We start from the raw sequence: 17,049 nt of genomic DNA on the forward strand, positions 1-17,049 counted from the left end.
TTAATGGACTTTGGACAATGTTTCTTGTCATAATTAAAAATATATAATTTTAAAGCTCCGACAATAAATATATTGTAGATTCGGTTCTGTCGGGTTCTATTCGGACAGGCTTAATAATACAGCCTCGTTTATGTTATTGTCCAGATGGCCCAGTGGTTTGAATACTTGAATCTTGATAGAAGATTGACGATTGATTTTTGTGTCCTGGATTTGTGTTTATCTCGTCTTCGGCGGTGAAGGAAAATGTACATGTGTCGAATGAAAATCTGCTACATGTTACCAACGCGCATTGGTGCATAGTGGTGGTTTGAGTTGTTTCTATCCATTTATTTGAAAAGAGAGGAGGCCTTAGCCTAGTAGAAAGGCATATACAGATTGCTGTTGTTATATTATTGCAATTAATGACATTTTTTATACTAAATTAATTATAAAAATATACACACGTACTGTTATTTAATGTTGTTCTATAATTTATTTTCTCTGTTAGAGAAAATAAATTATAGAATTAAATATATTAAATTAAGCTGTGACTTCAACTACCAGCGAAATATTGTTATTATTAAGAGTTTAATTATGAATCTTTTTGTACTTAGTTTTTTCGTAAATTTTTCACTCATTTCTTTTGCTTTCATTGAAATAAAATCTTTCATTTGTCAGGTATGGAGGCCATTATGTCAGAGTTCTTCAACGATACAACAACGGCATTCTACATAATTCTCATCGTGTGGATAGCCGACCAATATGACGCGATTTGTTGCCACACGGCCATCGCTAAAAGACATTGGTTAAGGTAAGTCACCGTCAATATTAATGGGATATTCTTTTGTTTCTTTTTTCTTTATAGAGTCCTTGTAGACGATTTTTTTCAAATTTATTCTAAAGCTGAAGTGTATGTTTTTTTAAAAGCGTTGATAAATACCAATCGGATTTGAGAATTTCTCTTTGAATTTGATAGCCCAAATCTCGAGGATGGTTATAGTTTGTTTAACATCACGATAAGGCCCACGGGGGCGGAGCAGAAAAGGATAACGCGGTGAAACCGCACGGAGCAGCGAGTTTACCATGAAACAAAAATTGAAACATATTGATCAAACAAAACAATCAATAAATTTATGTTAGGATTTTTAAATGTATACACATCACAATCATACGTTTTTTCAAAATAATTGTAATTAAACATAAGATTTTTTTTCCAATTTTATGTTTTGATTTGAACAAAACGTTGCATATAATTTGAACAAACGTCGCACAAACTAATAGATTTTACCGAATGACATTTGCGTTTTAACCTACAAAATGGCAACCCAATTAGTGTCGCCGCTGATATGGCTCTAGTTTATTGAAAAGTACTCGGGTTCGGTCCGACGCTTATTAATTAGCGTATTGATACGGCGGCCGGTGTCATCGGCGTTTGTGCAGGGGATTCCGACGTACAACAGCTTTTGTTTCACATCCAATAACGAAATTGCGACATATAATTACCTGCCTATTAATTAGTACTCTTTTGTTTGTTACGCGAAATCAATATGCAAAATTTATTATGCATTTGGGTGATTTAGATTTGGTTTGGTAGATGGGAAATTGTTTCGATTTAATATATGTATACTGTTATTATATTTAAAATAATAAATACTCCAAAGTAACTTTAAGTCAATTACTTAAATATCACTTTGTTTGGATTTTTACAATCTTAATATTTTTTTATAAAAGGAACCCCACTTCCTGAACATCCCAATCTTATATGATATGTGCTTTATTCGGCATAAAAATAAAAGAATAATCTAAGATTATATCACGCCTTACCGCACCATTTTGTGATAAACTCTAATCATTTGTTTTACTCGGATCGAGTTAGAATAATCCAGAACCTATCCGGGATTAATTAAATTAATCCTATTGTTATAACCGCACGAGTTAGACGGACGACTGTCGCGACCCATTGACACGTGCGGTCACGCTGACGGACCGCGCGTACATCAAATTATATGCCAACGACAGGTACACTATACTCAAGTTTAATACGTATGTTTAACTGTTTGTATTGAGCTCGTTATACCGTATGCCTTTTATGTTTGCCGTCGAATATCGACGTTCCTTGACGATACAATGTTTATCTGCCATTTTATTGACTTTGTTACAAGGGTAGATAATTTTACTTTTCCTCCATACGAAATTGTGATTTTTATATCTGATTGGCGAATTTTATTGTTTTGATTATATATGTAAGAAATATTAAAAATGTCGTGTTCACCACATCGTTTACTATTATAAGGTTTCTAAAATTAGGCTCGTGATAATTTATTATTAATAATATATTTGAATTTCGTTTTATGTTGATGGGAAAGGATTGTTATTAAATTATTAATTTCGCCTAAGTGTAAAGTCTCTGTCAACCTATCTCTACCTGTCAAATTTCAAGAAATAATAGATGATCCGGTCTTTTTTATTATATTCAATTTGTTTGTCAAAATTACTTAACCTTTACTTAGTTAAAAGCAGATGCCTAAATAATAAAGTATTTTAATTTATACATAATTTAATTTTCATCATAAAGGATTAATAAAATGATACTAATACTTTAGTGGATTTCGAGTCACGTCTACAAAAGTTCCAGTATTCAATCCGTGTTCAATATATCCCCCAAGTCTTCCAAGGTTGTGTACAAACAGTCGGGCACTTTGTTTTTACGCCTAGATCCGTGCTATATGCCTCTTAATCAAAAGGCGTCCAGGCACGAAGCAATTTGGTCGTCTGCGTGCAATAAGGAGAGAGAGCTATTAAAACAAACGCAAATAGAACAAATTGAAAACGGTACCGCTTCACCCCGCAAGGGGAGCTTATATAGACCGCAGACAAGTTTTAGACAGGACACTCTTAAATGTCAAGGAATTGCCTCTATGTGGATAATATATCTTTCTTTCATTTTCATTTTATGTTTATATTATTATAATGCGTCTTGAGGTTCTTTGTGATTTAATTTTTTTTTGTAAATATATGCGCTAATGCAACAAGTCGAATAATAATTATGACTTAAAATAATACATTAGTACCCTACGTACATAAGTAAAGAAGTTTATTTTTTATAGCAATCGCATACGACCGAAATAGGCGATCAATGACTTGAAAAACATTTCAAAAACTGCCGGTTAGTTTGATGCAAATTATTAATGATTAGATGAAGTTAAAGCTTTCGAATCGCTTCTTAAACAGCCCCTTCCCACCCCTCATCAAACCTGAGCAAAATATTTTCTTAAGTGCGTCTCTAAATCACGATAAGTCTCTTCTTTTAAGTTTATACGTAAGACTACCAGTCTTAAATTTATTCAGGATATTTGCTATGAATGATCAATTTCACCAATGATCTGCATATTTAATTGATAAAAAAATAAAAATAAATAAAAGGATGCCCTTTTTGTATATTTTTTTAGAAAAAAAAAGTTTATGTATAAATAATAGTTAAAATAATCCTTTAAATTTCCTCTGCTTTTTGAATTACAACGAACGCTCTATAAAAATTAATCTCTTAAAGTATTTGCTGTACCTTGTCATCGGATCACTAAGTACCCAAGTTCTTTGTCAATTTAAGTCTGCTATTCTTGTCTACGTAATAATGCACTCTGCTGTGAGAGCACACTTTACTTGCTTCTTTGCGTTCACGATTAAATTAGCGTAACATGAAAAATATTATGCAATATTCCTATTACATAAAATACAAAATAATGCGAATAAGATTTCATATAATAATTAATACGTTCTGCGGATATTACCTTGGATACATGATTCGCTTAGTTTTTCTACGCGAAATGTAATACTACCATAATACCCGTATTAATTTACCAGCTGCAACTTGCCAGTCTTGCTCGACTTTAGCTTTTGCTACGGATCAATGTATGTTTTTATTATAATTAATTTGAATAGGGAACGATCAATCTATTGAATAAATAAATAGTATGAGTAATATAATATTATGTATGTTGTTGTTCTGATCCAATATAAAAATAATAATAATAATTTGTCCCAGGACGGTGAATCGAATCAATTATTATTGTATTTCGTAGGCTTTATTCCCACTTCATCAGGCAATCTATGAAAACAAATAACAACAGTCAATATTAGAACACGAAGTAATTAAATAATAAATTAATTATAAAATTATCATGATTTATTGGGAACTAAATACCACAGTAACAATAAAGGATTATAGTTATTCCACAATAAAATTGAATGTACAAAAAGAACCTACCTACAAGTATTATGTTACAAATGTTAAACGTACAGTATTGCAGTAACGAACTATTATTTAGCTATTTAATTAATATAATAGGTACTGCGTTGTCTGAATTTCAATTTACCTTTTTTGTAAACACATCCTTTAATACGCGCGTATTGTACGTTTATGGTACTATGTATGAAGTTTCACGCAAATAACAATTACATTGTAAAATCCCGTCTGGGTGAGTACCGCCTCATCACATATTCTACCGCCAAACTGCAATAATAAATATTGTTGTATTCTGAATTGAAGGATAAGTGAGCCAGTGTAACAAGAGACACATGGGATAACATCTTACTCTCCACGTCCGTGTTGTATTGGATATGTAAGGATTAGTTAATATTTCTTACAGAGCCAGTGTCTATGGAGAATTCACATAACACCAGTGGCTTATTTGCCAGTCAGTTAAGTTATATGAGACTAAAAAAAAAAATCAACTGAACAAAGGTTTTAGTCATCAGATTACCGATGCGTGAACGCAAACAATAAAAACAAAAAACATTTTATATACAAGAAAGAAGTATGACACTTAACATGTATCGAATCCGGTGCTGTGTACAAAATCGGCGACCACATGACGAGCGGTACCCCGCATAAATCTCTGCGACCGCCAATTAAGGTCCGCCCCAACAGTTTGTCTCCTCTACCGCCCTGATTGCTTTCACGCCACGCATTATACTATAGGATGATGTTTGTACCCACTGTCTAATCGATAATACTATACGTACACAAATACATTCATACAATCACTGACTGACTAACTTTCAGCAATTGTGATTGGGATATTATATTGCATTGTAAATATAACTCAAATTTACAATTGTTTATCATCTGAATAAACGTTGTAAGTTTTTGAATATTAATACTAAGCCATATCTGTTTTACATAATTGACTTGAGGTTATTCGCTACATACTAAATTCATAAATCTCTAATTTTTTTAAATACATTTGCTTTCTACGTGTAGTTTTAAGTACAATACAAACACATTAACATTATAATAAAAAATACCACAAGACATCAAAATTAATAGTAATATAAATAATCTCATCGATGATTTTGCATATGTAAATATATTTAATTTTAGTTAAATTAGTTAAACGAATCCTTATAAATTTTTTCGACGGTAAAACTGTCGTATATAATAATGTAAAATATAATTTATATTATTATTAATATTGATATCTTGTATTTGATAATAATTAATCTGTTATCCTAAATCTAAATCGTTTCTCCTGAGTGAATATTAATGTTGTATTAATTGATAATATTGTTTATTAAAATTAACATATTTATATATAAAATTAATAATAACCATAAATCGTAGCAGCAATATGTGCGATATATTTATCGCGGCGCTCGGCGTGAGGTGACACGATCGTTAGGCGACTTCTCGTATGTCATTTTAAGGATGTGCCAAATTGAAGGTTCGGCGGGCGTCATAGCTAGGGGAGTCTGATTTATGCCCTGGCCTCCAGCGGCAACCTTCGATTACAAGTTTATTCACTCGGCGGAGGTCAGTTTTCTTATGCTTTGACATTGTTTTTTCTTTATTCGAAAAGATGGACTTGATGCTGTGCCTTTTGTTAAAAAGTGCAACCAGTTATAAACTACACTAATATAAACGAGCAAACGAAGTACATAGCACGTTAATTAGTTTTGATTTTATTATAAATAAGAAAAAAGTTTCTATGATAATACAAAAGCATTTTAAGAACCGTTATTACAACATTTCAATTATAGTTGTTTTTCATGTATACTTCTTAAGTATAGAAGATACATTCAATGCCCAACAGTGGGACAATTATGAATTGGTACTTCCCTAACAATTACTCTCTTTCCCATAATCCTTATCCTCACAATAAAACTTATTACAATTTTACGACCTCCACACGTCACGCCTGCAAAACTTCGCCCAATGCGATCTGCTGCTTGTGTGAATGGATACTATAATAAAATTGTCGTCTGCATGTAACGTAGGATAGCGATGTTCACTTACGGATGTGAGTGAAATAACTCTATGTTGGAACTAGAGACAACCTGAAAAGTCTGCCGTTTACGAAACTTAAACATTTGTTATTTTTTCTATGGTTTGCACGCACAAAGTTTGTTCTTATTAATTAATGATTTTAATTTAGTATAAAGGTGTAAAGAGTTTATTTTAACTATAAGCTAAATATATATATTAATATATTTCAAGAACATCATGTTAATGAAAGATTTATTATTTATTTGTAATCAACAGTTTTACACAAATTTATTGCACAATTTGATTAACTTATCTTATCTAAGTATTATAATCCTATGAGGCCTTATAGGCCTTATAAAATTATAATACAATAAATAATAAATTTTAACAGAGGATAGAATGAAAATTGGATAATTATATTAGCTAATAATATTTACAACTTCAGAATATATAAAAATATATGTACTTATATATTTATATTATATTATTTACGAAAATAAACAAAACAAACATTTTCTGGTGATTGTGAGGAAAAAAAAAAGAATATTCTGGAATAAGAACATCATTTTAAGTTCATGTGTTGTAATAATTTTATTCCTATATCTCTTGAAATCCTTTTATTAAAACATTTTTTTAAAACATTCATGTTTGGAACGATTAATTTAGAAGCTAGCGTTTATGCATAGCATGTGAAACATTTCTAGCATGTGAAACATATATACTTAATAAATAAAGGCCCTAGATCACTGCGTTTTTGCGTGGCATCGAAATCGATCGATATGGTCTTTCTGAATAAAAAATTTTGAGGAAGGCGGTCGTGCAAGTGATGTTACTTAGTGATGCCAAAAGTAGACCACTTCTTACATCATCAATGTACCGCTAGCCAAGTTACATCCCTTGTGACTGTAATTACACTGAATCACTAACTCTTCACATTGGAACATAACAATACGGCGTATTGACATTTGGTGGTAGAATAATTGATGAGTGGGATGTACTCTTCTAGATCGGGGCTGCATGCATGCGACACTTCTAGGCGGGGTTGATTCGTACGTAATGATACGTATGTACGATTACATTAGGACGATAACTTGCTTCGCTTCCTTTATCGCTTTATATATTAGCTTTCCTTTCTCTACCATAATGTCCCGCGCGTTCCAATTTTTCTTTCGTAATCGGAGACTACATATTTTTATATATCAGATTTTCGTACTGTATGTGATGTCGTCCTGACCGATTTCAGCCATAACAGTCAATCTCTAGGAAGACCAGCGAACTACAAAGAACATATTATAGTGCAGAAGTGTGTGAGCAAACATAGGTGCACTCTGTATTCCCTCACTCTTATAAATCGATGGAACGGCAAATCCGACACGGCCAGAAAGAGTTTAGCTCCAACGGCTTTACGTGTTTTCCGAAGTTCAGGAGTGACTCACACTTTCAACTTCCACACTTATAGAAAATGTTTCGATAAAAACCCCGAAACTTTTTATCGACCCGATCTGCGATTTGAACCCAAGACCCCGAGATTTGCGGCTTTATACCCAGCCACTGGACCAAAGAGGCAGTAGTGTATGTATTTGTAAAGCAGGTTTACTTTCTGTCCGTATATATTTTTATATTTGAATTTTGTTTTTGTAATCTTTTTTTATATATATACAAATTTGTTTTTTATCGTTGGTAATACGTTAGATGTTGTACTATGTCACTCTATTACGGCCTTATAAGTATTGGGTTTGAATTTTTATTCGTTAAAGCAGAGCGTGTTAAATGCTAGGAAGAAAAATATATTTAGTATCGTTGAGTTACTTGAAAACGGACGTAGTAGGGTCCTATATAAGCGACCGCAGGCCCACTGGAGCGTGGCAATGCGCGATGACGGCTGCTAGCTAGCGTTAATTACGCTTGACCGGCGGCGCACCCACCATAGACTAGGCGAAAACTCATTCATTCGCCTTATTTTCCAAGTTTATCCTGGTATTTAATACGACGACAAATGTTTGCTATGTTTTTTTATTTTTTGTTTAACACAGACATTTTATTTCAATTAAAAGTTTTTAAAACAATATAGTTGATTATATTCCAACATAAATTCACGTTCAATAAATATTGTAACACAAAACTAGCTGATAAGCTGAAGTCAAACGGAATTATATAAAATTGCTGTTTCATGTGATTTTAACGTTGTAATAAATTTTCGGTATATCAACACTATATTTGTCAAATAACAAGGTTCTTGCATATTAATGGGTAGGTCGACTTCTCTCAAATTACCGAGGCGCTCTCGACGTAGCGACTAATAGTCGTTGATCGCCGCGCTGGCGCCGGCTCTGGCGCCGCGCCTGCTCATTTGCATTTCGATGCTTCAGAGTTCAGATGCGGGCTCCGTCGACTGAAAATATTCAACAAGTGGCACGAACCTTTGAATATATTGAACATGTGATGTTCTTTTATAGAATTACATTTTTGACTATGAACAAAATAACGGCATTTATTGGAAAACGTTCGACGTGTTTTTGTTTATTTTGGTTTTTGATCTTTTGTTTGGATAACTATATGATTAATTTGTGTAGTATAATACTTTAAACCTCATTCTAAAGTACAAAAGTTCATACGGACTAAACAGCTTATTTTAATACATTTAACAACGAGTTGTATGTCATCTCAAGATTCGATCGTAGTCGAAATCACTACCGTACACCAGCGTACGAAATTGTTGAACAGAGCAATTACATTAGGTAACGTAATAGTCGACCGGCCTAATGAAGTTAGCGTATCCGACGGATCAACGCGGATACGCCCTCAATTAAATTCTCATTATGGATGATACGCCATAGACTTGATTATGGAGCGACACGGTTAAATGTTGATTACAAATGACATCGTACAGTTTTGACGGTTAAATAACGAATGTTCGTATCGCTTACACTCGTGTAACATCTGTAGGGATGAAAAGAAATGTGCAATTAAATAGTAGAATCTTCATTTTAAATTATATACTTCGAAGAAATCATATTTTCTTATTTCGTAATTACGTTGAGCTCATATGTATAGCGTTTAAATCAATTTATAAATTGAAAATATCCAATTAATAATAAAATTAACTTCAATGTTATGTAATTGCCAATCGCATCGCGTGTTAACGAAAACACATTTAATGATCTACTTCAGTGTTCGAGTTTTATATTATGTCTATACTAATAATAAATAAATATTAGACAACATCACATACATTACTCTGATCCCAATGTAAGTAGCTAAAGCACTTGTGTTATGGAAAATCAGAAGTAACAACGGTACCACAAATACCCAGACCCAAGACAACATAGAAAATTAATGAACTTTTTCTACATCGACTCGGCTGGGAATCGAACCCGGGACCTCAGAGTAGCGTACCCTTGAAAACTGGTGTACACACTACTCGACCACGGAGGTCGTCGAATATTATAAAGAGAAACTACTAATACTACTACTAATACTAATACTACTAATACTATAATTTTATAAAGAGGAATACTTTGTTTGTTTGTTTGTTTGTAATGAATAGGCTCAAAAACTACTGGACCGATTTAAAAAATTCATTCACCATTCGAAAGCTACATTATCCACGAGTAACATAGGCTAAATTTTATTTTGGAAAAATTGGGTTCCGTAAGATATTTTGGTTTTTCGGACACAAGGTGTAAAAAATCAACCAGAAAAGTTATTTATTTTGCGTACGCTGCCTAAACTATAAAAGATAAAATCATAAAATGTTCAAATTAATTGTAGATCTTATAAATATCTACAAAAAAGTCCGCGACACACTATACCTATCTATGTCGAGTGAGGCACAACAACCATTTTTTTATTTAAAAATCTTGAATTTTTTTTGGACTACATTTAAACGCATTTATTTTACTCGTGCTATTAATCCTTATCAAAATAATTTCTCCCAGGAACGAAACAGTCAACGAAATAAACAATTTAATTATGCAGAAAGTATCGAGTGAAGTTAAGTGCTATAAATCCATAGACACCGTCATTAACATCGAGGACGCAGTGCACTACCCCCAGGAATTTATAAATTCTCTGAACCCCGCTGGGCTACCACCTCATGAACTGTCGTTAAAAGTTGGCATGCCGATAATGCTTCTCAGAAATTTAAGCCCCCCCCCCCAACATGTGTAATGGCACGAGACTTCTTATAAAGGAGCTAAAAGATAATTTAATAGTAACGAAGATTATCAAAGCCCTGCAGCAGGTGAATTAGCCCATATACCAAGAATACCCATGATTCCTACTGATTTGCCTATACCCTTCAAAAGGCTCCAATTTCCAGTAAAAATTCTATCGCACTAACGATAAACAAATCCCAGGGCCAAACATTCAAATTAGCAGGAATTGATTTACGAAAAGAATGTTTTACGCATGGGCAACTTTACGTTGCCCTATCACGGGTCGGGGCTCCCGACCTTCAGTATATTTTGTTACCTGAAAATAATTTAACGTCAAATGTTGTTTATAGAGAAGCTCTACAATAATCGCTTTAGTTATCTATCCTAAAACAATGGGTTGCACTCCGGGACTGCCGGCAGAAGTGAAAACTTAGTATTAATTACATTTAAATATTTTCATCATTAACAACTTTAACATCCACATAAAGACAATCTATGCAGCCTGTGGATAATGACTGCGTCGTCGATGTTAGTGTCGGTGTCTGTGAATAGTCCTGGGAATCATTTTGCTGACCGTGTCTTTCCTGGGTAGGCTTTTTGCAGCGGTAACCGACATCCACTCGGGCGGAGCCGCGGGCGACCGCTATTAAACATATAAAAATATAACAAGCTTTGAATTTAAAAAAAATATTCAATGTACACCTACAGATTCAGTCGATTTACTCCTTAATTATATGTATAGAAAAAAATTGTCGGTAAATAAGTTTACAAAATCAAAAATCAAGTCATAATATAACTATTTACATCACATCCATGATCTGTATAGTGTTATAAAGTTTTCGTAATTTTCGCAAAGTTTGAAAATTTCATCTTCTTACTTCTATTTTTTTTTTGTTATTTTGTATCTTTATGGGTTATTTTGATTTCCTTTTGAGATAAGCAATCCTGTCACAAATCCGAAATCTACGCGGACGAAGTCGCGGGCAGAAGCTAGTTTTAGATAAAGTAATAAGTATGTGTATACTATATATAATTTTAGCATTTTTTATGATCACACATTCAAGAAGATGAAAGGCTTGGATATTAATTTGTATATGATTTGCATGGTTGCATTGATCACGTCTGTGATAAGGAAGGTATTTTCACTGGTACAACATTGACGAAAGTTTTACAATTTCCATTAAATTTATCCACTTAATTGTAATGCATCAAAAGACTGTGGTTGCGTTTGGTTATTGCCATAAAGTAAAAAAAAAAAATAATACATTAATACTTGATAGAAATAATTTTATTCTATACTCCTTATTTACAAACTGACTGCAGATTGTAAAAAAAGCACTTCAGTTCAATATTACATTTTATAACAATGAAACAAAGGTTTGTGTTATTATACAAATATTGATATTTAAAAAACGAATTTCTATTCATTCGAACACGCACACTGTTAACAGTTCTGTATGTAGTTTTTATCACAGGATATATAATAATACATGAAAAGTTATTACAAGCAAATATGGCGTGGCTTAAGAATGATCGGTCGAGTGTTTCATTTGTTTGTCACGGGTGTGCCGGCGCGCCCGTGTTTGCGGACACTGTTTGACCGTCTTCTTTACTGCGACGGCCCTTCTTAGCGTAAAAAATTCACCGTTAACAAATGGCTTATATATTCTTTATTGGAATGTAAGTTTATCCAATTTTTTTTTGGAATGTATGTACTAATCGATATATTATCATAATATCTTTTGGACCTGAAATATAAAGAAAAACAAAGATAAGTGTTCAAACGCATTTGAATAAACATAATATGGTAATCTCAGTTTTATTAACTTTTTTGGATACTTAATCTACATTTCGATAAAATATTAAATAGGTAAAATTTGTTTGTCTGAATAAAGGGAATAAATCTCAAGAACGAATGATTCATATTAAAAAAAAAACAATGGTAGAAAGCTACATAATCCTTTACATTATTACTTCATTATTAAATCGCACCCGTGTAAAGTCAGGGCGGGTCGTTAGATAATTTTTTTAAAATTTACTATTGATAAATATTCTTGTTACTGTCATATTTACTCATTAAAAGAAAATGTTTACGTTGATTTGAAGTATCGGCGTTATCCAGATATTAAATCTGCTACGCGGCTTCGTAGCAAGCGCAGAATGTAGCATGGTTCGTAGCACGTAGCAAAGTCTATACTAAAAGTTTTTGATTCTATATGTGTATAACATTGAAAGATATTTTACCTTAGGGGTAAACCGGTGGACCCAGTTATGTAGCTAAATTTTTTAAAAGCTCGGACAAGGATTCGTTGTCTCTTTTATTTAAATGAAGTAAAATTTTGCCACTTTTTAAAACTAGAAACAGAAGCTATTTTATTATTTCTTCTTACCCTCAGAAAATATCTGAAAATAGTATTTTTCTTTGACATATAAATGTATACAATGCATGGAAGACATTACAAAATGCAGTGGTATATTCTGTGATTCATGCTTTAATAGAAGCGAAAACATTACTGTGAAGGTAAAGATCTTGATCACAAAATTATCTGGATCTTATTTGAAACACATATATATATATCTATATATATCGTATCAAGTATAAAGATGTATAAAATTAAAGCAAGCTTTAAACTGAAATGAAGTTAAAAACTTATACTTTGTAGAGTTATTTTGCTGCAAAAGACTTTTAATTAAAGTGATGTGTGTATTTTTCGTAATTATCTTAAGATGTAAATAAAATTTTCTACCGTCGGTGAACTGTACATTACTCTGCATGTTTATTACATGGTTTACATAAATAATGCCAGCAGCTAACACCACTAAGCCCTATAATGTTATTACGCACGTAGATATATTACGTAGCGGAACTTTAAAAGTTATATGGAATAACATTTCTTGAATAATTGCATACTTCCAATAAAATAAAAAAATACATATGAAATATTCTTTAAAACTTTGAACTCAAAATGTGTACTTTTAGAATTACGATTTTCCTTTTATAAAATCGTTGACGGATATGGTGTTATTTAATAATAGCATCGATACCACTAAGAAGTAATATTAATAAAATCAAAATTAAATCGTAAAATAAATAGGAGATTATGTCTTATATTATACGTCATATTAGGCTTAGAACTGACGGATTTATGTATTTTTGATGAATGTCCCCAAGCGAACATATGTCAAGTGTCATTGTCGTTATAACCGTAAAACTTTGATCGCCTTCCTCTCGCCACGTGAGTGAAGTGCGTGCAAAATAACTCGACATATTTTTCCTTGTTTATACAGACGCGAATCGTAGGAATTTCGTAAGAATTCCTAGCATTTTTCATGCATCATTATTTCAATTAGTTTTCGCCCACATTCGACAACTCAATAATCATTTCTGAACCTGATTGCATTTAACATGTTTGAAAATTTTATTGAATAATATAATGTTATTAATTTTCCAGAATTGTATTAATCTTAATTTTCTATAAATTAACAAAGTGGTTCCATAGGAATATCTTAACCGACTGAATAGACAATTGTTTATAATAGAAGGTTTTAAAATAAAATTGGTCGACACTTCATTCTGCATTCTCTGTGTGGTACAAACAGCACACGGCGAAATATTAATAATTACATTACTTATTGAGTAAAAGTAATAATAATAAACAGGTTATGTAACGAAAGCTACGATATCATCTTCTCGCAGCGTCGACAAAGTACAATCAAGCTATAGGTACTAGAAGTATCAAGGCTTTAAGTTTTCATTGTTGTGAGATCGTGGGTGCAATTTTTCACAGTATTTGCGGGCGCGGTCGAGGCTCCATTCCCTATGATTTCATTATTTGCTTTCAATCAGCATTGTGAGCCGACTCCCTCGATCCCCTCCTCACCCCCGCCCCGTTTGCCCGCGCACCGTGCCGGAGCGAATTTTTGTTTGGTTTCGTTTTCGAATGCTGTTTGTTGTTGAGTCACGTTGATTTTTACAAAAGATCTTTTTATGCCTAACTTCATACTCGTTGATTTTGTCTCGAGGTAGAGAGAGATGGAAAGAGTTTTATTTTGCAATCTTTAGATTTTAATAAACTTGAAACAAAATCGAAGTAAAAGCATTTTCATGATTGCTAGTGGATTGTTTTAAAATAAAATAGCATATTTAACTCCAAATAATATTCAAATAAAAATAAATGCATTTGTAAAATAATTATATTATAATGAACTGGACTCATTTTTTTAAATACATCAAATCAATCCTTGTGACCTTCGGTCGGTGTGACTTTCGGTCACTTCGGATTATTTTAGACTAGTCAGTTCGCTGTATGGTCATGCAGGAGTCCTATACCCATAGGACTACGGCAATTGAACACGAACGGAAAAATTAGGCGAAGTAATGTCAGCGGATAATACCCTTAAAACTTTATAGGCACATACATTTGAATATATTTTTTAAGACATTTTCTGCCTCGCACAACCACTCTGTGGAAGCAGCTTTCGTCGACGGTTTTTCCGAACCGATACGACTTGGGAACCTTCAAGAAAAGATCTTACTCTTTCCTTGTTGCAAGCCCCCCGGCGATGCCGGTGTCCATGGGCGGTGGTAGTCACTTTCCATCAGGTGAGCCTCCTGCTCGTTTGCCAACTATGAAATAAAATAAAAAAAGGCACAAGTTGGTGGCACATTAACGTTGTAAGGAATGCTTAATATTTATAACAGCGTCATTGACTGTGGGTGGTGGTGACCACTCACCGCCAGATGGCCATCATTGAGACTGAATGCCGGTTCGATACATTAATTAGCTTTTATAAGAAAATAATAACCAGTTTTTTATGATAGAATCCTGTACGTAATCCCTTAATAGGATAATATTATCGTGTAATCTTATTATTTTGTAATATTTTTTATTGAACGGACAATAAAGGGATTATCTTAAAGCCTTTCACGTTGTTACTGTAAATTTTCACGTGTTGATTTTTTTTGATTCATTTCAATTCAATACAATTCAATACAACACGTGTTTTATCACTTTTCAATATATCGCAACTTAACCTACATTCCTCACATACATCGATATGATGCGCGTTATAACTCGCGTGCCAATACAACGGGTGACATGCATTTGCTTCGTTTATTAGCAGCGAATAACTCAAGCTGACTATTTATTGCATACTTGACGTATTCCACGAACGATTCAACTACTCTTCCATGCTCACTCAGTAGAGCGAATTATCTCTAATAAAATAATAATGTTTTATTTTATTTTTTTATTTAAAAAAGTAATGTTGAAACTTAAGATATAGCAGAGGTTGCTCGGATTTGAATCTAAGACTGTCTATTTAGGTCTACAATTTTTTTCCCGTGGAAAATGACAGCGGTTAAAATTTTGAAGATATTCTAAAAATCTTGCCATAACTCGACAATCAATTTGAAAAATGCCATTAAATAATATATACCCATACTGCCTATGCCTACTGATCTTACTCATCTCGTATAAGTATTCAAACTTTTGTTGTAATTTCAATACAAATGTTTAACATTAAAGTTTTTTGTCTATACCAAATGACTTCAGCGTTAGCGTTGTTGTTAAAATTAATATTTAAAATTTCATTTGTTTTTCTCTTAAATACAATGCATCCGGTCACGTTTATAAATATCAGTATATTGTTTTATATGTGAAATCAAAACAAACTCGAACTACAAAGTTAATTTCCAACAACATCAGCACTCGCGCGGCTTATTGTAAATTGAGTTCCGATGAAATATCACATAATAGACAACAAGTTATCGAGAACAGTAATAATATAAAACGACTCACGAGGTGGAGCTTGTATTTCTTCGCTAGAGATACTTATACTCGCTTCGATTGGCTCTTCACACAACAAGGATTTTCCTTCAAGTTTCCAGCGTCTCTTCAATTCTATGAGTACTTGGAATTTGCAAACTATGTTTAAGATGTAGCAACGTTTTATGAGATGCGTTCGAAGGGAGGAAATTGTTTTCATTGACGATATTCAATATTGTATACCGTTTATATTTTTTTAGAATTATATGATATATTCAAATATTTAATGATTAAATCTATAGGATAATATCTTTAATTATTTAATTAACAACAACGTGTGAAGCGATTAAACCTCATGGGCTATTCATGGTGTATGTTTCCCATGCGAGTGACGAGACAAAAGTGACGAAGAGTGAAGCACAAAAGTGTGGTAATAAATGTACATTAGATGGACAGCTATACTATACTAAATATAGTGATGTATTATTATATGTGTGCTAACGTCTAAATAATTATTTTCTTATTAAATTCATATTGTAGAAGATATACTTACGTTATGTATGAGTTATAATTGTTTAAAATAAACATCGCCGGTAAGGTAATCCTCTTCAGTTGCTGGTAGCTTTGAAAAATTCAATTTGACATAGTGCGTAAAGGACCTTCGTTTCTGTTGGATGTCCCACGAAACCTTCATAGTATTTTTAATATACAAATACTTTTCATAAATAAATATTCATTATGTTTATATAATTGTTACCTTTAGATTACAAAATATAACATACTTTTTAGATTTTTTTATGGGTGGTCTTATATATTCAAATCTAATCGATGACTTTTGATCAATCGAACTGCGAAGAAGAGAACTCATCTATGAGTAGAAGTG

General features: G+C 32.6%; 1 protein-coding gene across 2 annotated transcripts in view; it reads left to right on the forward strand.

Annotated features, from left to right (window-relative positions):
* LOC113397153 (membralin) overlaps window positions 1-17,049 on the forward strand; it is a 102,324-nt gene that overhangs the window by 47,260 nt on the left and 38,015 nt on the right. For both annotated transcript variants that reach the window (XM_026635375.2, XM_026635383.2), the window contains exon 9: window positions 658-790. In XM_026635375.2, coding sequence (XP_026491160.1) covers window positions 658-790 — 133 coding nt within the window. The remainder of the gene's footprint in view (window positions 1-657; window positions 791-17,049) is intronic.

Source organism: Vanessa tameamea, chromosome 18, assembly GCF_037043105.1.
Source record: "Vanessa tameamea isolate UH-Manoa-2023 chromosome 18, ilVanTame1 primary haplotype, whole genome shotgun sequence".
Taxonomy (NCBI): domain Eukaryota; kingdom Metazoa; phylum Arthropoda; class Insecta; order Lepidoptera; family Nymphalidae; genus Vanessa; species Vanessa tameamea.